Consider the following 23,042-nt stretch of genomic DNA (forward strand, 5'->3'; position numbering starts at 1 on the left):
CTGCTAGATCTGGGGCCACATTTAACAGAGGTCGTGCTCTATCCAGTCGGAAGCGAAGCGTGGTTTTATCAGCCTTGTTCCATGCTTTATACGTTGATAATTGAGATTCAACCCCTCCTCTTTTCTGGACTTTGGTATATTGTAATTAAATATGATTAAGGAGTGGTCTGTCGACGTGAGAGGGTGAATGGCGTTTATTTTTAGGCCTGTTACAGATGTAAAAAATGCAGTCGAGTGTGTGCCCTGCCTCTTGGGTGGGCTCAAGCACTAGTTGAGTTAGGCCTAGTGTTCCCAGTGTCTCTAGTAGCGAATTGATGTCTTTATCCCCCTTGTCTTCCAGATACATATTAAAATTGCCCAGAATCGTAAACTCATCTGTGGCTAGGAAGGCTTCCATGAGAATATCTAGATGGTTGGAAGACACACTTCTGGCACCTGGGGGCGGTAGAGAAGTAAGCCCTTAAAGGTTTTATTAGCATTTGCTGTTAAGGTAAACTGCAATGCTTCATAGTACGGAGTGGGGGCAGGTCAAAAGGTGGCTTCAAACTTTTCCCTGTAAATAGGCGCCACTCCCCCTCCCCTCTTTATTGGCCTGTCTACCCTGATTGAGGGGTCGCTTCCAACCATGATGTCACTTACCAGGGCATGGCCAGCCGAAATGCCTGATCCAAGGCAACTAATGGTCTACAAGATAGATCAGCCAGAAATAATTCGGCTACATAATCCAGACCCCTTTCCATGCACCAACAGAACCATCTCCATCAAACCACCTTGTATCTCTTCCTAGTACTTGGTGCCCATGACTTGTCCAGTTACTTCTTAGCCTGTCCTAAAAGGCCGGATATCTTCTCGAGCCCCTGATATCTTCCAAATAAGAAAATTCAGCTTTCTTCTACTACTAAATGATGCTCCTCTCCATTTGGGCCTACCACTAAACCCTGATGTACCGCTATATGACAGAGTTCTTCCTCTGCAAATTCCATTACCCCATACAGCCAAACGTGCGAAGTGCAAAAGTGGGTGACTAGCACTAACTTGCATCCCTCCTTCCTAACCTTTCAAAATTCTACTGGATCACAGCAAATGGCGGGAACACATAAGCCCTGTCCACAAACCAATCCTGAACTAAGGCATCCACTTCTAAGGCTTCTGGGTCCGGTCTCCAACTAAAATACCTTGCCACTTGACATGTGAGTCTGCAAGCAAAGAGATCTAATTCTGTTGGACCCGAAAGAGCTTGTACTTTTCTGGAAATCTCTGGGTTCAACTGCCAATCGTGGAAATCTCTGAGATTATGTGAATTCCAGTCTGCTCTCTGATTCTGCTTCCCTTTAATGTGACCTGCTGACAAATTAATCTTGCGTTCCCAACAGAAATACCATATGTCCTTTGCTTGAATTGCTAACTGCTTTGACTTCAAACCTCCCAGTTGATTGATATAGGAAACCGCAGTAACATTATCCATGCGAATCAGCACCACGCTTTTCGCCAAATGGACTTTGAGGCTCTTCAAACCATTTAGCCCAGCCATCAATTCTAAGCAATTTATGTGTAATAAACTTTCCTGACTTGACCATCTTCCCCGTCTAGGTTGTTCAGGTGGGCCCTCCAGCCCAAAAAACTGGCCACTGTCTCGATTATAAATTCTGGCACATTTCCAAAAATATCTTTGCCATTCCAACTTTCTAGGCTGTTCAACCACCACTCCATGTCTGTTCGAGCTTCCGGGGACAAACGTATTGAATCCGCATACCATAGACCTTTTCGCAACCCAACTGTCTTTAACCTCTGAAGGGCTCTGTAATACAGGGGGCCTGAAGAAACTGCTTGGATCGATGAGGACAGGAGACCAATAGTCCTTGCTAAGTCCCTGAGTATTAAACCTCATTTCCTAAAATATATCTAACCTCTTTCCTTATCTTTATCTGTTTCTGAGGCAAATGTAACTGGGTTCGTAGAGTATCTACTTAAAAGCCTAGAAACTCCAAGGACTGACTCGAAACTGAATTTTCCACATTCACATTGAATCCTAGGCTCTTTATAAGTTCCCTTGTCATACATAAATGTTCCAGTAACTCTGTTGTTATTGGACCCATCAACAGAATGTCATCCAAAATATTATTAACCAAATTCTTCTCGGTCTAAGAAAGGCTACTACAGGTCTTAGAACACTAGTAAAGCACCAAGAAACAGAGGATAAACCAAATGGAAGACAGCAAAACTTGTATACCACACCTTTCCATTAGAACTGGAGATACTTCTGTGATTCCATTTCCATAGGAATCGTGAAATGCACATCTTTGAAATCCAGTTTTACTAGCCAATCTTTTTCCTGAAGGATATCCTGTAAAAGATGGATTCCCTCCATCTTGAAGTTACATTAAACCAAATATTTATTTAGGTCTCTTAGATGTATTACTAGGCCCCATCCCTTGTCTTTCTTTTTCACCTGAAAGATGACACTCCCAAACCCATCATTTGATGCTGTTGTAGGGATGTCGCCCCCCACGCCACGTAGCTCCACCCGACTGCGCCGTGTCCAGGACCCAGCTGCTGCTGAGTTCGAGGCCCACCTCCACCCGCAGGCTACCACACGCACCTCATCACGGGTGGCCAGTGGATGCCTTAGGTTTGTCTTTTCTGCCTGCTTTATTGTGCGCATTTTCGTGCCCTGTGCTTTGTATCTGCTGCATTGTATTCTCTGCTTGTTTAGCCTTGCCTGCACTTGTTATTTGTATTTCTTGCTTTGTATTCCTGCTTGGCTTGTCTTGCCTGTTTTTTGCCTCCCGCCCCCTCGCTGGTCCCGATTACCGCAGCTGCATCCCCTGCTGCCCCGCCCCCATTCGTCCATTCCCCCCTCACAGCTGCTCCTCCCTTCCACCTCCCCTTATTATGGTGGGCACTGCGCGGCCGCGCCGCTGGCGCGCCAAAGGCACGCCTAAGGCAAGCCCGTCTGCGCCCGTCCACTCCTGGACCGGGCCCAGCGCCAGAACCCCTGGTCCCTGCGGACGCTACGACGCCCGACTGAGCTACGATGCCAGCACCCTACACGCACTCAACACCGGCCGAGAACACACCTGCTACCGGGCCACCCCGAAGCGCACCAAAGGTCCCTTCACCTGCTGGAGCTGCAGCTTCACCAGCATCCGGCCAGCCAAACCGCCATCCAAGGAACCCAACTACCTCAAATGCATCCTCCTCAACACCCGTCGAGCTGTGGGACATTCTCGATTCCACCACCCCGGACGTCACCTTCCTAACAGAGACCTGGTTGAACCCCTCCTCAGCAACCGACATCGACATCGCCATAGCCATAGCCATCCCGGAAGGCTACAAGATCACCCGCAGAGACCGTACCAACAGAGTAGGAGGAGGAATCGCCATCGTACACAGGAACACCCTCAGAGTCTCGACCAACACTGACGACACCCTCAGCACCGCCAAACACATGCACTTCCAGATCCACACCGACCCCAACACCCCCCTCCGAGGAACCCTCGTCTACAAACCCCCTGGGCCACGAACACAGTTCAGCGACTCCATCGCAGACTTCATCAACACGCACGCCCTCGCCTCCACTGACTACATCTCCTAGGAGACCTGAACTTCCACCTCCAGAACAACAACAACGCAAACTCCACCACCCTGATCGACAACCTCGCCAGCCTCGGACTCAGACAGCTCGTGACAACACCCACCCACGCCGCCGGCCACACGCTCGACCCCATCTTCACGGCAAGCCCCCACGTCTCCTTCAACCACACCACCGAACCCCATTGGACCGACCAACACTGCATCCACTTCACCTTCAGGAAGCCCACCACGCACCACCGCACTCAACAGATGCCTCGACGCTGCTGGAGCAAAATCACCGAAGACCAGCTAACCACCACCCTCACCCAGAACCCACCCGCCGACTCCACCAATCTCGACTGTGCCGCCTGCAACCTCAGACAATGGATCGAGGACTGCGCCAACACCCTCGCCCGCTCAAGTCACCCTCCAACAGCCACACCAGCAAGAGAGCCACCTGGGTCACCAAAGACCTCCAGGCCTCCAAACAAACATGCCGAAAATTGGAGAAGAACTGGCTCCGCGAACAATCAACGGACAGCCACACAGTCCATAAGGACGCCACCCGCAGACACCATCAACTCATCAGAGCATCCAAGAGGGCCTCCTTCAAGTACCCCCTAGATAACAACGCCCACAACAGCAAAGAGCTCTTCAATATCGTGAAGGAACTCTCCAACCCCAGCTCCAACCCCAACAACATCCCGCCTTCGCAAGACCTGTGCGACTCACTGGCCACCTTCTTCCACCGCAAGATCATCGACATTCACGACAGCTTCAGTGCCACAACCACCCCGATAACTACCGCCCCCACGACCACCAACCGCCTGCTCTCCTGGACCAGCGTCAACAACGAGGACACCAGCAAGATCATGAACACATCCACTCTGGATCCCCGTTAGACCCATGCCCTCACCACATCTTCAACAAAGCCAGCACAGCCATCGCACCCCATCTCCGGAGAATAATCAAAATCGCCTTCGAGACAGCAACCTTCCCGGAAAGCTGGAAGCACACCGAGATCAACGCCTTACTCAAGAAATCCAAGGCGGACCCTAAGGACCTCAAGAACTTCCGACCCATCTTCCTGCTCCCGATCCCGGCGAAGGTCACCAAGAAAATCGTCAACAAGCAACTGACCCGCTACCTCGAGGAGAACAACATCCTGGACTCATCCCAGTCCATTTTCCGCAGCAACCACAGCACCGAAACCGCCTATATCGCCGCCACCGATGGCATCAGGACCCTGCTCGACAACGGAGAAACAGCGACCCTCATCCTCCTGGACCTGTCAGCCGCCTTCGACACAGTCTGCCACCACACACTACGAACACTCATAGACGATGACGAAATCCAAGAGAAGGCCCTGGATTGGAAAACATCCTTCTTCTCCGGCAGAACTCAGAGCGTCCACCGCCCCCTCTTCTGCTCCAAGGCCACCGAGACATCTGAGGCGTACCCCAGGGCTCCTCCCTCAGCCCGACGCTGTTCAACATCTACATGGCACCCCTCGCCCACATCGCCCGACAGCACGACCTCAACATCATCTCCTACGCCAACAACACCCAACTGTTCCGCTCCCTCACTAAAGACCCTCACACTGCCAAAACCAACCTCCACGAAGGAATGAAGGACGTTGCCGAATGGATGAAGAACAGCCGACTGAAGCTGAACTCAGACAAGACGGAGGTCCTCATCCTCGGCCCCACCTCCTCAGCCTGGGACGACTCCTGGTGGCCGACAACACTGGGAACAGCACAGACACCCACTGACCACGCACGCAACCTAGGGGTCATCCTCGACTCCACCCTCTCCATGACTAAGCAGTTTAATGCCGTCTCCTCATCCTGCTTCAACACCCTCCCAGTGCTCCGCAGGATCTTCAAGTGGATCCCCAACGAAACGAGAAAAACAGTCACCCAGGCCTTCGTCACCAGCAGGCTGGACTACGGAAACGCCCTCTATGCAGGAACATCGGCCAAGCTCCTGAGACAGCTACAACGCATCCAAAATGCCTCTGCACGCCAGATCCTGGACATCCCCCGCCGCAGCCACATCACACCCCACCTGAGAGACCTGCACTGGCTCCCCGTCAACAAGAGGGTAACCTTCAAGCTCCTCCTCCACGCGCACAAAGCTCTTCACAACATCGGCCCAGCATACCTCAACAGATGACTCAGCTTCTACACCCCCATTGCGACAGTCCCACGCATCCGAAGAACGACCACCGGCGGCAGATCCTTCTCCCACTTCGCCGCCAAGACCTGGAACACCCTCTCCACCATCCTACGGCAGACCCAAGACCTACTGGCCTTCAGAAGACTCCTCAAGACCTGGCTCTTCGATCAGTAGCACCCCACCCCGCACCTTGAGACCCTCACGGGTATGTAGTGCACTTTATAAGTGTCTTGATTGATTGAGTGACTTTTTTGCAACATTTGAGTAACCTCCACATCCACCAAATGCATTCTCTCTTTGTCAAAAGCAATCTGTCGGGGTTGAGAAACCTGAATACAGGTTTCCTAGTAATCTTTCTTGAAACCTGATATCGTTTTCAGAACCCAGGTTTCGTTTGTCACCTCTCCTCATTCGTGAACAAAATGTTTTAGCCTTCCAAACCTTTACTTGGGAAGAACCAGCACAAGTTGTTAAACTTACCTCTGAGTCCTGAACCTTGAGATCAAGCTCTTCACCTTCTTTCTAGATTTCCTCTCTGCGAGTAGAATCCTGATGAGGTTTGGATGCCTCTGTCATAATCCCTTAAACCATGGGAGTACTGGTTTTGGGTATACAAATTTGGGCCTTCTACCTCCTCGGCCGGCAGCCAGTCCCCTCAAAGCGGCCCTTCAGGTGGACACATATATCCCCAAGGACTTAAGTCCTGTCCGAAGAGAAGACCCCCAAGGTTGCCATCTAATTCTTTATTGGCAAATCTAGCGAATTTAGGGCTCATTCTCATAAGACAAGCTTTCTTTCTTTTAGATATCAGGCCTATGTTGGCATTGCCCAACATGCATACCGCTCTTTGACTACAAAATCTTAGGAGCTCTAGGTCTGCTTCAGTGTCATTGATATTTGTGGCAGATCATGGAGAAGATGGGCATTGACCCTAAGATTATTAATATAATTCGTGACCTGTATACAGATGCTTCAGCCTGTGCTCATTATGGGAGGAATGGTGAGTGCACAAGGTCATTTAAAATTGCAAGAGGCGTGAGGCAGGGGTGCGTTCTCGCCCCCTTCTTATTTGCACTCTATACTAATGGTGTGGAATCCGCACTGTTGGGTTCTAATCCAGATGTCCATTATATTAATTCAGTGCAAGTGCCAATTTTATTATACGCAGACGACGCTGTACTCTTGGCCCGTACGAGTAATGCAGTGCATCGTCTAGTCCTGGATTATACACAATTTATATGTAATTTAAGCAGGAAAGTGAACTATTCAAAGTCATTTATTTTAGAAGCAGGTTCAAAATATCGAAAATATCCGCAAATCACTACTGAAGAGGGAAAAATGGGGGTTGTCGATTCCTTTAATTATTTAGAGATTATGTTTGATTCTCAAACAAAATGGGAAAAGATGATTACTAATAGAGGAACGCAGATGGAAAAAAACATGGGGGCTCTAACTAGGTTTATAAAAAAACTGGTTTAAAACCAGTAGATCTTATAAAAACAGTGTACCAAGCTAAGGCTGTATCTACTGCTACCTATGGGGCAGCTGTTTGGGGCATGAAAGACTGTACAAAACTGCAGCTTATTGAAGATAATTTCCTAAAAAAAATCCTTTCGTTACCACAGTCATGTGCCAACTACAAGTGTCACATGGAACTTGTATAACTGATATAATTGCAATGGCCCCTATCCTAATGTGGCACTCAATATGGCGAAAGGAGTCCCTTGTCTCGACACGAGAGAATGTCAGAGTTGTTCTAAAACTAGATGGAGTAGGTAATATAGCTTGGCTAACTTATGTCGAAATACCATTGAAGGAGGCTGGGCTTCATTACCTCTTCTTGGAACCCTCCAACTGCAATTCCGTATCGAAAACTGACCTAAAAGCTAGACTGCTTTCAAATCGCCATATAAAAAGGGAGATTAAAAATATTAAGCTTCCAACAGTTAAATCTTACCTGGCGTGCCCCATAATAGAATTAACGAACTCAAATAGAACATATCTCACCTTCGTTACTAATCTGCAACATAGGTATGTCTTGGTGAGGTTTCGTATAAATTATATTCCGTTAATGCTGGGTACTCCTATCCATGTTTTTGTTGTTTCTGAACTCTCATTTGGTACATGTGATAATCTATCTACGCAGGATGACATGCATTTTTTGTTTTCCTGTAAATTTTATTATAATGAAAGGAAACGTTTCATTATCCCTATTATGTGAAAACTTAATTTTAAACAGTGTTGTGTGGCACTTTATTATCTCCAGCTACTTCCTGATCTTTTTATCTGTTTCTCTTTAGCATCTTTTTTTATTACTGGCACTAAAAAAGAGATCTATAACTATCTGAAACTATTTTTCTATAAAAACGAAATGATTTTATGATTGTGTAAATGATCATGAACTTGTATCTGTGTTTTTAAACTAATGATTTTTTCTTATGCGTGTTGTGAAGTTGTGGATTGTTTTTTATATGTAGTATACTTTTTATGCCTACTTTGTGTTGGCGAAATAAAGTTTTTCTGACTGACTGATATTTGTTTCTTCAGCCAGGTCCAGTTTTGGTGCCAAATGGCCCAATATGTCCAAGCGATGGTCCTGACACTGTTTTAGGCACAGTTCTAGACCTTTTCTTGGGTCCTTACCTGATTGAAACAGAAATGTTAATTTTGGGTCTAGGTTTGTAGTCCGACATTTCTAGTATCTATCACTGGCCTGTGGCAGTCAGCCTGCATCAGAATTCGATGTTGCCTTTCAAGAGGTCTTCTCACCCACTGTTTAATAAATTTTGCCATGCAAGTCAGTGGCCACCACTCAGAGCTACATGGGTGTTTTATGACTTATGGGCTGAACATCTCCTTCCCCAAAGGGACCTTGATTGGCTTAGTGGACGAAGTGCCCTGTAAATCATCGTCTAGACTCCCAAAGGTGTCTAAGCTCTCATCAGGGTCAAAGACTAATTCATCAAACCCTTTAACATTACTATTGACATCGAACATATTATCCAGGCTGAGTGAGTCCTGGTTCTCTATTGTCCCGCTGAGGATACCCCTCCCTCTTGTGCAGCAGCAGACCCCATTGTTTCTTATAGCGCTGAGGCTACCCCAGTCTTTTGTAGCGCTAAGCCTACCACTCACGGAGGACAGGATTACCTCCCTTTTTGTCCCAGACCCGATGTTCTTGGGCCTATTCAGATGTCTTGTTTTTCTTAGGGTCTTCTCAGTTTTTTGGGTTTGTGGGTCTGTCTATGTCAGAGAGTGAGAAGTGCTCTTCCTCTGAAGGAGCGCTCCTCTTCTTCTTAGATATAGCAGCCTTAATAGCTACTTTGATAGAGGATAGAGGAGTTCACTGCTGTGCCCAGGCTTGCCCTTGCTGGGTTTTCACAGCCAAATGCCTGTGTTTTGAAAATCTCGTCAAGGTCCTGAAGTGAAAGGACACAACATGTGTGTGAGTGGCCCAGCTGTTTACACCCTTCCTGGCCGCGTCTCCGAGCACCTCTGAGGTGCCGAGAGAGATCGGCCGGGTGTGGGACGGGGGCGAGAACGAGTCGGAAAGACTCTTCACATGTAAATCCGTTCGCTGATCTGACAGCATAATCTGCAACATAACTGCTGCCAGTAAGTGCATTTTGTGAATAAAATAAGTCAAACAAGCAAAATAATTGAGCTAATAAGTTTGGCTTACCTCTGATGACAGGATTAACACGACTAAAACGTTGCAATTTAATTTAAATACAGTAAGATGTACAATCCAATTGAAATACGCAAGATGTACTCAAAGAAATACAAGCAAACAAAGTCTAAGAGTTTATTCCATAGATTGGGATAGCTCCAGAGATACTATGGGCCTATGTATAAAAACAATATATACAACCAAGTCAAGAAATGTAAATAAGACAAAGTACTTATCTATTGAGAGATCAGCTAATTAAAGAGAAAGATAGCAGTTGCCATGGTCATTGAGCACAGAGAGTCTGGTATTCTAAACTCCTGAGCAGAAACATTCGCCCTCCGATCAGGCTGCCCCATCTGTAGGATCTCCTGTCACAGCAGCTGGGCTGGGTCTTGCATCCCAACCTGCTCACACTCCATCTTCATGCTTGGCAATTGAGCGTCAGCAGTGGACTGTTTTCAACCTTCCTCCTGAGATTGTTGATGTTATTCTGGCAGCCAGATGTACCTCTATAAAATCTGTATACGTCTGCTGGAGGGACAGTTTTCTTGCTTGGTATTCAGACCCACTTCACACCAAATTGTCTGAGGTAATACTGTTTTTGTTATCATCGGCCCAACAAGGCCTTGCTCTCGACACTGTTAAGGTATATTTGTATTTTTCGGCTGTACCAGTGTTTTTACGGTTGCCGGATCAGCCCTCCCTATTAAAGTCCCTAATTGTGACTCCTTTCTTGAAACTTTATTATGTCCCAGTGGGACTTAAATTTGGTTTTGATCTATCTGATTTGTTCTCCATTTGAGCTCATGCGTAATTGTCCTCTAATGCTTTTGACTGTTAAAACAACCATTTTGGTTTTCATTATATCGGTCCAGAGGGTGAGCAAGCTTCAGGACCTCTCGATTCACCTGCTGTATACTACCTTTTAGCAGGACAAACTGGGTCTCCGAACGCTTGCCGCCTTTCTACCTAAAGTGGTGAATCTATTTCACGTCTGTCAGACGATCCCCCTTCTGACATTCTTTGTACCCCCTCTAAAAAGGAGAAGCTCCATCCTTTGGCTCCAAAGAGGGCCCTTAGTTTTTTATATCCATTGTACCAAGGACCACCGACTGGACGATCAGCTTTTCATTGGGTTCACCAGAACAAAAAAGGAAATGGCTGTACAGAAGAATGCCATCTCAATGGCTTTTGCGTGGCATTAAAATGTGCTACTGATTGGCAAAGAAACGGCCTTCGGAAGGCTTTGGATCTCACTTGATCAGAGCCACGGCTGCAACTGGTGCAGTAAGACATGGAGTCCTCGATATTGGTCAGGTGGCTACGTGGGCATTGTTTTATGTGTTCACAAAGAATTCATATCTGGACAATCCGGTCTGTTGAGATGGGCATTTTGCCCACTCGATCCTGCAAGACTTTTTGGTTTAAGTCAGTTTGTAGCCCCTCCTCCGGGGACGTTATTGCTGGGGTATCTATTCTATGGTAAGGAACCTGCAGTTACAAATCTCTTCTAGAATTACAAGTCACACACCTTCTGTGATGCCTTTTCTGGTTGAGACTCAATCTAACGGCAAATCCATTACCAACCATTCCTTCCCCGCTAAGTGAACTGCACACCTATCTCTGGAAGGGCCCTCTTTAGCTTCATTTCAGCAGTCACAACCATGCTGACATGGCTCCGCGTCTGGGGGCACGGAATGTGTTATGAAAGAAACTAATGTCAGTTTTCTGGGATGGCGCCTATATAGGTTCTGTGCACGTCACATCTGGTGCCGACGGCGTTGATGCTGAGTCATCCGCGCCACCTACCAGCATACAAAGGTACTGCTGATGATTTTCCAGATCCACTCTGACGCGTTGAAAGAACTCTTATGTAAGATATGTGGTTAGATAAAGTCTCTACCAGAAAAAGCATTACTGAAGGTAAGTAACTTGTATACAATTACAATGAATCTCATATTCATCCATACATGTATTGCGATCTAGCAGTTGCAGTGAACTATATATAGTCCATCCTTCTGACATGTCGTAATTCACAAAGTCCACATGTAGCATATCACATTTCGTAATTTTCATTAAGTGCTTAGTGCAACTTAAGGGATCTAAAGCGATCCTGTTGACAGTCTACTGAATCGCAATTGTCCTATTTCAAATAACATAGTGTTAACCTTATAACAAGGGAGGGTCCTAAGGCGCACAGTTGGCTCTATCGGTCCTGCGAAGAGTCACGTTATCCATGCATGGCTAGGAAAGCAGGGGGCAAAGCAGTACTTCTGTCATTATTGGGGCATGGAGGGGGCAGTTTTGTGCTTATGTATTGTTGCAAGGCGCTCCAGAAGTCCCTAGGTCTGGATTGAGTGGGCATCAAGTCCCAGAAGGCCGTAAGCTGCTCCTGGCAGAACGCTGCGTCTCTTAACCACATCGCTTTTTTGGGGGCCTGCTTCCTGCCCCATGTCATGGTGATACGTAACTTGTTCCTTAATGACATAATTGTTCATCAATTAGTTTTTTTGCTGTTATTATTTGATATTGCTTTACAGACCTCGATTTAAAATTCCTAATTTATTTTTTCGTCTCTCATAGTACTTTAACTCAAGAAGCTGCCAGCTAGTTCTGGGTGCAGGAGCACTGCAAGTTGTTGGTTTAAAAACAATAACAACAAAGAACTTGGGTATGTGTACCTTCTGTAAAAGCCACTTTCATATGCTCTAGATTAAAGTAATACGTACCACTAGTCAAACTGTACTAGTGAACTGAATGCATGAATAATGTGATTTCATTTCTGTTAGTACAAATTTGATAAGTAGAATAATATAATTTAGACAAAAGGTTTTGTTGGAGACATTAGACTGGGGGAGAAAGAAACCTGCTTTTGGAAAAAGTGAATGAATTGTGTCATGAAGAAGTTAAAATGCGACCTGGAAGTAGCCCCATTTCAACTGCAGAGGAAGCCAAATCTGTACCAGTGAACCTCTAAAAAGGCAATTAGTAAGCTACCAAATGGAAGTGTTGGAATATGCTTTGTTTTTGTATCCACACATAGGCTGAATATACTGGAGACTTGGATGAATTTGTACAAATCTGTGAAGGAATTGAAACACTCCTCAATACCAGAAAGGACAGATAACAAAGGATGATAAAAGGACAAATAAAGTTGACCCTGTACTGTGCTTTGCTGCCTTTTGGCTAGGTTTGCGTTATAGTAATATTATATACATACATACATGCATACATAAATAGATTGTTGAATAAGAATTGATTTGACAGTTATGGACTGTGAAACTTTCAAATGCTTTTATGACTGGAAACACATGGAACTGTACTTTAGAGTGAAACCCTTTATTGTTTTACATTTCCCTGAAAGGGACTGCCTGGACATAGATCAGTGTAAAGTTATTCATTTTTTAAACATTTTTTGTTAGAAATCTCTGTAAATGTTCAGAAGACTTTTGGTGCCATCTCAGTGAGATACCCAGCTAGTGTTTTGATCATTTGATCACAGTAGATGTTAATCTACAAACATTTTTGAACATCACAAAGATGTTGGGCTGTACGGTACCCTCTGACTGCCTGTTCTGAAAATATATTGAACCGTGAAGAAATGCTGAAAGTAGCAATGGTGTCTGTGTGTACCTTCAGAAATGTGTTACTTCATTAGGTTCCTGAACATATACAAGACGTATTATAAGTAATCGAGCAGATTCATTAAAAAACAACACTTCTAAAAATGTAGTTTCAAGGAGGAGTATAGAGTAAATGAGTACCCAACTTATAAAGTGGACCTCTGAGACACAATAACAACTCATCAGATTTGTGGTCTGTGTCCCATGCTGTACTCGTCCCTTACTTAATTTGGGAATCATGATTTTTATGTTGAAAATAAGCATTCAAGAACAAAATAGTGAAAAAGATAAAGTTACCTTCATGGTGATTTATTTACTCTTATTCTGTAGGTTGTGTCCACCTATCCGTTTATCAATTTTTAGGTATCTCTGCCAACTAGTGACTGAGCCATACACTGCTTTTTATAGCTCTTTAAATTCAGACCTTTGCACAGCGGTACTGCCTACACTTGCACATATTGTATATTTACCACCCACATCCCTGTGCATATGCCCACCATTGCTAGATCCATGCGGTCTGAGAAATTAGAAAGTGTATAACTCCCAACCAATGGCTATGGGATTGCTCTGATCGTGGAAAAGAGCCTGCATGCTAAGAGTAACAGAAGTAAAATAGAAGTATCTTTATTCTACTCTTACATCCCAAGTACTTTCCATGTCCATCCTTTATGTGGATTCCAAAGTAATTGAGAATGAGAAGAGAAAATAGAGGTATGGCAGAATCAGGCAGTAGGACCAAGACAATAAGGCTTGACCAAACTTCCTGCCCAGATTTTATACCTCTAGTGGAGGAAACATCTAGAATATAGTGTCAGTAGAATGGTTGAAAGGTAGCCCACATAGCCAAATGGCACATATACTCTGCTATGTACATGTCTGGAGACGCTGCCTTAGCCCTCATGGAGTGGGCCCTTACACTGTTTGAAAACTAGGCTCTATGCAGAATATGGCTGTGGGTGAAGTGCAGTCTTATGCACCTCGCTATAGCACCCTTAGCACTGCTCAATCTGCATCATAGCCCCAAAGTTTGCAAAAGTTTGGTGTGATGAACGCAGATTGCTGATTTGGTCAAGATGAAAGCTAACTTTTTTTATCAACGTTGAACTTGATCTACTTAGCGAAGCAGATCATGCAGCCCCAGCAATCACCAGTGGTGCCATATGACCCAAGCTATGCCTCACTGACGAGGTCTAAGTAGATCAAAACCGGTCTGGGGTTGCTTATGTTCTTATCTGAACAGGACCTGGTCTGGCAGGTCAAGTTGGACTGTTCCTATTGGAGTAGGACCAAGACTGATTTGCAAATGGCTGTTCTTCCGAGTGGCATATTGGCTAAATCATGCTGGGTCAGGGTGACCTGAGTGATTAACAGTGGCTGAAATTGATGCAAGTATTATTTCCATTGTTTTGTTCTTTGTTGTCTGGGTTCCGTGCTCACTGTGCCATAGGACTCAAGTTATACCTCACTGATGAGGCCTCAATAGGCCAAACCGGTCTGGGTTTGCTTGTATTCCCTTCTGGAGGCATCTCGGACTGGACTGTTTCTGTTGGTGGACCAAGCCTGATTTGCATATGGCCATTCTGGGTCTAGCGTGGCGCAGTGGGTAAAAATTATAGCCTAGAATGTAGTCAGAGTAACTGCCAGTTGCTGAGAGTAATTCAAGCATTCTTTCCATGACTTGGTTGTTTTCTACTTGGCTTAGGAGGCAGGGGGACGAGGGCAGACATTTCAAAGAATAAAGTAATCATTCAGGTGGAACTCTGACATCAATTTAGTTATGAAGGAACAGTCAGACTGAAGAACCCCCCCCCCCCCCCATCCTGTTTTCCAAGAAAGGCATTTTAGATTGGAAAGTTTTATTGGCTTAGAAGTCTTCTATATTAGTCTGTCGTGAATGAAATTGAGGTCCAGGAGGGTTACAAGACACCATACTGGAGGGAACAATTACAGTAGCCCCATCACATACCTTTTGATAATCTTCTTTGGCCAAGGAGGATTCCCCAGGGTTATTCTGGTATGCTCCTGCTACCTCCTGGGTACACCTTATGGGTATCCATTTCCACCCTCTCTCGGTAAGATTGTGAAATTAGACTTGGTAACTAGCAAGTTGATGGTCTTAGCCAATGTCCAGTGACCGAACCTCAGCCCCTTACTCCTACACTGGATTCTGATGAAAGGATTTCCTGCAGCCAACTTTAGGATCTCAGAGGAGAGGCCTAGGAGTTGAAAGTTCACTTCCTCTGGAAGTTTTCAAGTTCTGCAAATATAGGGAAGGAGTAGAGCACTCTCCGTCCATTCACAGCAAGTCCCTCAGCTACTACAAACCGACATAGTCTGTCTGTACAAGGTGCGGTAAATCGAAGTACTAAACCTGGCAGTGGGTGGCACGTACACCAAGTTCACTGCCAAACCATGCGCTCTGACATCTGTTCTTTTCCGTCTGCATGTTCAGAAGAAGATCTTGAGATTCTCCTTGGCCTTCAGCTCCAATTTGCATGTGAGCATAAAAGACAAACGGGTTCAAGCTGTATAGGAACTATCGCAATCGGTGTCTGTGACGGGGGTCGACCCACAATTCCAAGACCAGTTGAAGGTGAAATGAAGCTCCTGTTACTGCTCTCAAAGTTGTTCCTGCAACAAATCATCGTATCGGTCAAAGTCTTTGGTCCAAGAAAAAGCATGAGAAGCGAAAGTGGGAAATCGGCCCCTGCTGCCACTCTTGGACTCCTGAGAAACAAGCATTTGCAATGCAATAGGTCTCACATTTAGGAGAGTTTAAGCTATTGGCATTGTTAAATGCCTTTTATTTATGTTTTAAAAATCAACACATAAATAAAAGGCATCGTCATTTACAATGCCAATAGCTCAAACTCTCGTAAATGCGAGACCAATTGCATTGCAAATGCTTGTTTTACTACCAAACAATAGAGTTGGGGTTGATTTCCTTGCTTGTATTAGGATCCATTGAGCCCTTGCCACGCAGCTTCTCCTCTCCATCCGATCCTGGAACTTTCCACTTACTTGGGTAATGGTAGTAAGGCACATTTTTGTCTGACATTTAAATTGACCAATGGACGCAACTTGTCCTCCTACTTTACAGACTGTTCAAGCAAATATATTGTCTGGTCAGGCATTGAAGAAATTAGTACAGAACCGGTCTGCACCAGTGCACTTTATATAATCTGGAAAGATCTGTGCAATATTGTACAAGCATTGTTGTACCCAGCACCATAGCCTCGCGGCAGACTAAACATTAACAACATTAGTCTACGATAAACCGGGAAGAAAGGGATGCAAACATTGTAAACGTGCTCTCACCAGTTAAATATAACACACGCTGGTTTTTGCCGATCTGTGCCTTTTTTTTAGATTTTAATTTAAGAGCATACATGGATATGCATTTGCTGGATCGCTTCTACCATGAAAAAATATTTACCTAGATGTGATATGATTTAATCACTCTGTCCGGTGCCTAAGCAGAAACAGCCCTACCAAGGATGAACTAGCTGTTCATTTTCTCTAAACATTTGCTACAAATTTAAACCCAGCTGTCTGCTCTTATAAAAGCAAGTAAGATTTTTCTACGTGCTCGGATTATAAAGCTTTGATTGGGGTTGCTTCAAAATGTTACTAGTATGAAAATAATTCTTATTAGCAGCAACTGCACCAATACGCCTTAGTTAGGACGGGTAGTGTCAGGTAGTGTCCGGTTTTTAAGGAATTGCTTTGTTTTGCTCCGGACAGATGGCGGGATTGCCTCATGCAACATTCCAGTGGAAAGTAAAGCGAGCCGCCATTTCATGACTTGCTTTCCCAATGTGCAGGCAGTTGTTTTACGTTGCACAAACATGCCTGCCAATTGTGGTTGTCAGGCCTGCAGGCAGATGTAATTTGGTACTTTAAAGAACCTAAACGCACATTCCTGCGTTACTTGTCTGCCCGACATCTGAACGAAATTGGTCTGTTCCTGAAAGCCAGAGGAAATTCCTTTCATCGCAGAGGCTTTTATGGTAGGAGTAAGGGAGGGGAACTAAGATAAGAATGTCACCTCAATAGTAGAAGGTTATTTCTCGAAGTAGAAGCATGTCTTGAAAGTTTTTTTTTCTCCAAAGAGTTTCAGTCATTGAAAGAAAATTCTACAGGATCTTAAATGCCTGTGGACCTTAAAACAAAAGCCAGGATTTAACCTAAAATGCTAAAATGTTAAAGGCTGTTCTGACATGATATTTACAGACACAGCGGAAGAGGGGCGAACCTGGGAAGTGCTTTTAAAATGGTGCGCGCAATGGCAAAAGAAGGCTGGCGAGTGGTGTGCGATGTGTGTGCACTATGACGAGAGAGGAAAGCCAGAAGGCGCCTCTGTTCGTCATTGTGCGTGTAACCGCACGCTCTCTCTATACCAGCCAAAAGCATGTGGTCGGACTTTTAAAAGCCCCCACACTAAATGTCTCACAAGCAGCGCATGCGCTGGCTCAGGCGAGACCTAAAAACTAGGGCATCCACATACTCGCCACTGTTGCTCCTAATGTACTTCAGAGCAGATTCCGATTCTAATCTCAATGCACCTCGAGTCCAGATTTACAGATTACTGGCTGATGAGGGGTGAAACCCTGAAACCACTCCTAGGATGTTTGGTTGTAGTCCAGGGAGGACCTGGCCTAGATGTTCAGGCTGGACTGTTCCATTGGGCACAGGGTCATCACTGATTTGCATATGGCTGGGTTCAAACTGGAATGGCATGGTGAGCAAAAAAGAGGTGCATTAAGGCCCAGATCTCTCTACTGGGGTGAATGTATGACATTGTTCTGAATTCTGCCCATCAATTATTCTTTTTGCATTTGTCAACCCGAGTGGGACGGGTATGCCCATATGTGGTTCCCGTGCTCTCCATGCCATTGGAGTCCAGCTATCCTGGCCAATGAGGGGTGAAACTCCAAAACCCTTCCTAGGATGCTTGGTTCCAGTCCAGGGAGGATCTGGCCTGGCAGTTCAGAATGGACTGTTCCCATTGGGCACAGAGTTAAGACTGATTTGCATATGTCTGGGTTCAAACTGGAATGGCATGGTGAGCAAAAAAACAATGGATTTAGGCCCAGATCTCTGTACTGGGGTGAAGGTATGACCTTGTTGTGCATTCTGTCCATCAATTGTTTTTAGGTTTCGCCTGTCGAAAGCTGCGCATAGCGCAGCTTTTCGGCGCAGGCGAAATCTTATGTGTACAGTATGTGTGTGTTGTCCCGCCCCTCTGTTCCATTGGCTAGCTCCATAAATGGAGGCTAGCCATTGAAACAGAGATCTGTCCTTCAATGCCGGAGCAGATTTGTGGGAGTTCCCGAGAATTTTAGGCTTTTCCCCACGTCATGCGGCGGTGGGCGGATGTAATATTTTTTTTGTTTAGACTCCATGTTTTGGATCATTTGCCGCCGAAGATGTCCAGTTGAGTGCTGTTTTATTTTTCGAGCTTTCTTGTACCCGTTCCCGCCCCCCCTCCCGCTGTCCGCTTGCCCGTTCCCGCCCCCCCTCCCGCTGTCCGTTTGCCCGTTCCCGCCCCCCCTCTCGCTGTCCGTTTGCCCGTTCCCGCCCCTCCCGCTGTCCGTGTGCCCGTGCTTAATGCTTGTTATTTTTAGTTATAGCTTTGTGGTTAATTGTCTTAAAAAATGTGTTTGTGTTAGGAGCAGGACTTCATCCCTGTTTCCAGGTGTACCGTGATAGTCTAATTCCGGTGTGTTTGGTATGTTATTCTGGGACATGCTTCTAGTTTCTCTGCATTACACTAGGTCCCCAGATTTTGTTAGGTTCTTTTCTTACTCTTTTTTTTGTATATACCCTGAGGATCAAGTTGAGAATAGCCACTTTTTCAGCATACTGTTAAACTTCAATTCATTTGTTAGCCGTTGTGTTTGATGAGTGTTTGGACGCAAAATAAAGCCCCACCTACATTTTTCTTCTTTTAAGGTGAAGCAATGTAATCCGTAGCGTAGCCTCCTTTTATGGCCTTCTATCTTGAGTTTTCTCACTAAAAATGTTGGGCTTGCTTTGTGCATTATGTACAGATGTTTCAGGGTGGATTTCTTGTACCAGGGCTGCAAGGGCAGACCCTACAGAACGTGTGACGTGTTTGCAAATACTCCATGGTATAGTCCTTTGGCATAGTTCAGATGAGATGTGGGCTGTACTTTACATTTTGTTAACCGGGTCCTTGGGAATGAATGCGGTTCTTATGGGCTGGGTGATTGTGTTTTTCACATCTGAGCGCTCGAGTTTAAACTATTTCTGTGCTTCCTAATTTTGCTTTGACATGTGTTCTATTCTAGCACAGCGGTGATAGCGGATTTGTGTGGGGTGGCCCCAGTGGAGCCACGCTCCAGCAGGCGTGGAGCGCAGGTCCCATTTCCTCTGACCACGGGAAGAGTTTTATATCCCATGTGGATATCGTTTTTCTTTCTTTGAATTGGGGATATTCTTAGTAGCTCTCGGCTCTCGTACATATCCCTGTATTGGGTCGACTACTGCAAAATTGTAATTGCCCCATGGGAGGATGCTGCTGGCTTGTTTTGCCATTCCTTGTTGACAACATTCTGTAGTGCCTATCCGGGACCGCTATTTGTATTTAATGTTGTGGTGATTGTGCTTTTTTTTTTTTTTGCAACCCCTTACACATCCTTGCGGTTTGCTGTGCGAATTTCACTTGAAGTGAGAGAGGCCCTTCTCTTTTGCGGATATCTCGTCAGTGTCAATGTTTCGTGTTGGATATAGCCATGCCGTGTTCTCGCCTTCCTAGTTCCCATCCTCACTGATCAGCCTGGGTCTGTGGGTCGCCTGCTTATTTACTCGTATGTGCCCGCAGCTGATGACCCCCAGAGAAGGGGTGCCCTGGTGGGGCGGAGCTCTCGCAAGACAGGAACCATTAATGGAGGGGAGAGGGGGGCGCATTGTCGGAAACTGGCGGATTCGAGCTGAGGCTATATTTGGAAGGGGAAACGAAGCCAGTGATACCGTGAGGAAGAACCGGTGGAAGGCGCGGCGTGCCCGCTCAGTCCACGATGAACGGGCCGTGCCGTGCGTTCGGTTGTGTATGTCGGTAGCCATTTTCGTGTGCACCGTTTTTCCCTTTAACACAATAGTCCGAGACGCCCCTCTCCTCTGATGTTATCTACAATGTACTCAGGGGTTGGCTCAGTGGGGCAGTCCCAACCCCGGGCGCAGACTCGCAGCCTCCCACTTGGCTGTTACTGTGCCGAGCTGGTGAGGTCTGTTTCCTATCAGGGTCTGGGAGGGAGGGAGGGAGGATGGGGGCAGGGAAGGAGTCGGTTGAGGACAGGAGAGGGAGGGGCGCCAGCTAAAGGTGACCGATGGCTGAGAACAGTTGTTGAGGGGGGTGGAGAGGTGAGTGAAATGGACGCGCAGATGTTGGTAGCGTCGGAGGTGAGGTGGAGTGGGAGATGAGGGCAGGAGGCTTGAGCGACATCACTACTATGCAAGGTTCCGTGAAGGCGTATCAGGCAAGACGGCCGGGCGATGCATAGCTGGAGAGGGGAGAGTGACAGCTGCAGGGGAGAGCGAGAGTTGGCATCGGGCGCAATTAATTATTTAATGAGCTTCCTCAGCTGTTCAGATATCGAGGGTTTGAGGGAAACAAAAGGCGCAGATGGAGGCTGCTTGTACACTGGTCTGCGAAGGAGGGCCGTCAATCAACAGATCTGTGGGGATAGGTGACCTGTGGACAAATCTGTAAGGCACCTCTCCTGTTTGGGTTAGTCTATAGACTAACCCAAACAGGAGAGGTGTGGTTTCTGTGTATTCTTTACAGAAGGGCAGTTTGCAACTTGACCTGTAGAAGAGGACTGTAGGCAGGCGAGTCTGTGAAGCAGAAGTGTCTGCTTGTCAATAGGGGCAGGTGCCTGTAAATTGGTTTGTAGACCGGTCTGTAAGATAAAATGGTCTTGTAGGAGAGGATTATGTAAACTGGTACGTAGGGGAGGGTGCTCTTTGGGCGTCTCTCCAGGGAATTGGTGCTCTGTGGACTAGTATGTAGGAGAGAGTGGTCTTTGTACTGGTTTACAGCGGATGGTGCTGTGTGAATGGTTCTTTGGTGGAGCACGTCCTGCAATCTCATCTTAAGGCGGGCATTCTAAACGAACCTTCAGGCGAGGGTGGTATGTACAGAAAAGCACGTGTCTACAACCCTGTATGGGAGGGCAATCTTGTTTGTGTGTAGAAATAGTCCTGTGGTGGTAGGGGCTGTCACTAGGCTAGCTTACAGGAGATTAGTGTCTGTGGAAACTTTCCAAAAGGAGGCGGGCGGGCGGTTGTCTGGTCCAAACGGGGCTGGGGCTGTTTAACCTGTGAGGCAGTTTCTAATGGCTGCTATTTAGGGGTATGGTGTTTGCAGACAGCGGGGGAACCTTCGGAGTGTGGACGGCTGTCTGTAGACATGTCTGTGGTGGATACAAACATGGCCTGCAAAAGGATTTTCCAAAGCGTGCACCCACAACAGAGGCTTTACAAATCTCGACCAGGCACACCTCTATTTGTAAACATTTTAACATGCACCTAATCCCTCCATCACACATTTACCCCAGATACGAGGTAGGGTACGAAATTAAACTAGTATTAATGTATGTGACTCGGCAGTTCGGTTGAATTTAGGAATTCTATATGGGGTTGGGTTTCGATACCTTGAAATGTGACCTTAAGAAAAGTTAATGATTGCTCGGACGGCAATAATATACACACTTCGCATAGGAGTGTAATAATTTCCTGGCTGTTATGGGGGTGTAATGTAGCACCGCGTTTATTTCCACCCATTGCGATCTGCATGCGTCTTATGCAACACATTGACGTGCACCACCGCCATTGTGTTCAATCATTGGCTTCCTTGAAGCTCATTGGTTACTCCATTGCTACCTCTTAGGCTTCTTATTAAATTTCTGCATCTAGCCATGTGAACAACTTAAATCTCATTGGTTTAGCTGGATAAAGAAATAATTGTATTTTCTGTTCCAGTATTTAGTTTGACACTCCTTCAATAGGCCTCCTCTGAGCCTGTAGATCATTTAAAGGTTTTTTGTTGTGGCCACAGCATTCTAGCGGACCCACCTCGCTATGACGCTTCCCGTTCTGTTGAGAGCCTATCCCCCTATACTAATTCAAGCATCTGAGATTGCCTCATGTCCTGTTCGATGTGCTCTGGTTCAGTGCTTGGTTGGGTTTTGGAAAAGGGGGTGGTGATGGACAGAGTTTCTGAATGTTGCAGAATTCTCCTACCCAGTCAAGAGATCAGGGCTTAATCCATCACCGTTTTTTAGCTCACTGCACCATCCCAGCTCAGAACCTGGCTATATGCAAATTAGTCTGTTCCTGTCCCACGGCATCATGGGAACAGGGCAAACCAAACTACCAAGCCAATTCTTACACTGGTAAGGAAACTAGCTTCCGGGGACCGGTTTCTGGCATTTCAGCCGTCGTCGGCCTGGCTTGCTTGAATCCTGATGGTGCAATGAGCAAGGGACTCACGTCTGAGTATACCCTCCCACACTTAGTGTGGACAAAATCGATTTTGGAAAAGGGGGTGGTGATGGACAGAGTTTCTGAATGATGCAGAATACTCCTACCCAGTCAAGAGATCAGGGCTTAATCCATCACCGTTTTTTAGCTCACTGCACCATCCCAGCTCAGAACCTGGCTATATGCAAATTAGTCTGTTCCTGTCCTACGGCATCATGGGAACAGGGCAAACCAAACTACCAAGCCAATTCTTACACTGGTAAGGAAACAAGCTTCCGGGGACCGGTTTCTGGCATTTCAGCCGTCGTCGGCCCGGCTTGCTTGAATCCTGATGGTGCAATGACCAGAATAGTTCCTGTGAAATCGTAATATAAGTTCCATATCACCAACTGACCCAAGCAACTGCATGCCAGTGTACCGCCCTCACTGACTGTGTACTCTGTTGTACATAGGCTACACCCCCGTCACACGCCACCATAAGGGGTCACAGA

The 23,042-nt window shown here is 46.2% G+C and overlaps 1 protein-coding gene across 4 annotated transcripts in view; it reads left to right on the forward strand.

Annotated features, from left to right (window-relative positions):
• Positions 1-23,042, forward strand: part of VPS54 (VPS54 subunit of GARP complex) — a 599,465-nt gene that overhangs the window by 409,337 nt on the left and 167,086 nt on the right. For all 4 annotated transcript variants that reach the window (XM_086927614.1, XM_086927616.1, XM_086927615.1 and 1 more), the window contains exon 19: positions 12,005-12,092. In XM_086927614.1, coding sequence (XP_086783740.1) covers positions 12,005-12,092 — 88 coding nt within the window. The remainder of the gene's footprint in view (positions 1-12,004; positions 12,093-23,042) is intronic.

This window comes from Lissotriton vulgaris, chromosome 6, assembly GCF_964263255.1.
Source record: "Lissotriton vulgaris chromosome 6, aLisVul1.2, whole genome shotgun sequence".
Taxonomy (NCBI): domain Eukaryota; kingdom Metazoa; phylum Chordata; class Amphibia; order Caudata; family Salamandridae; genus Lissotriton; species Lissotriton vulgaris.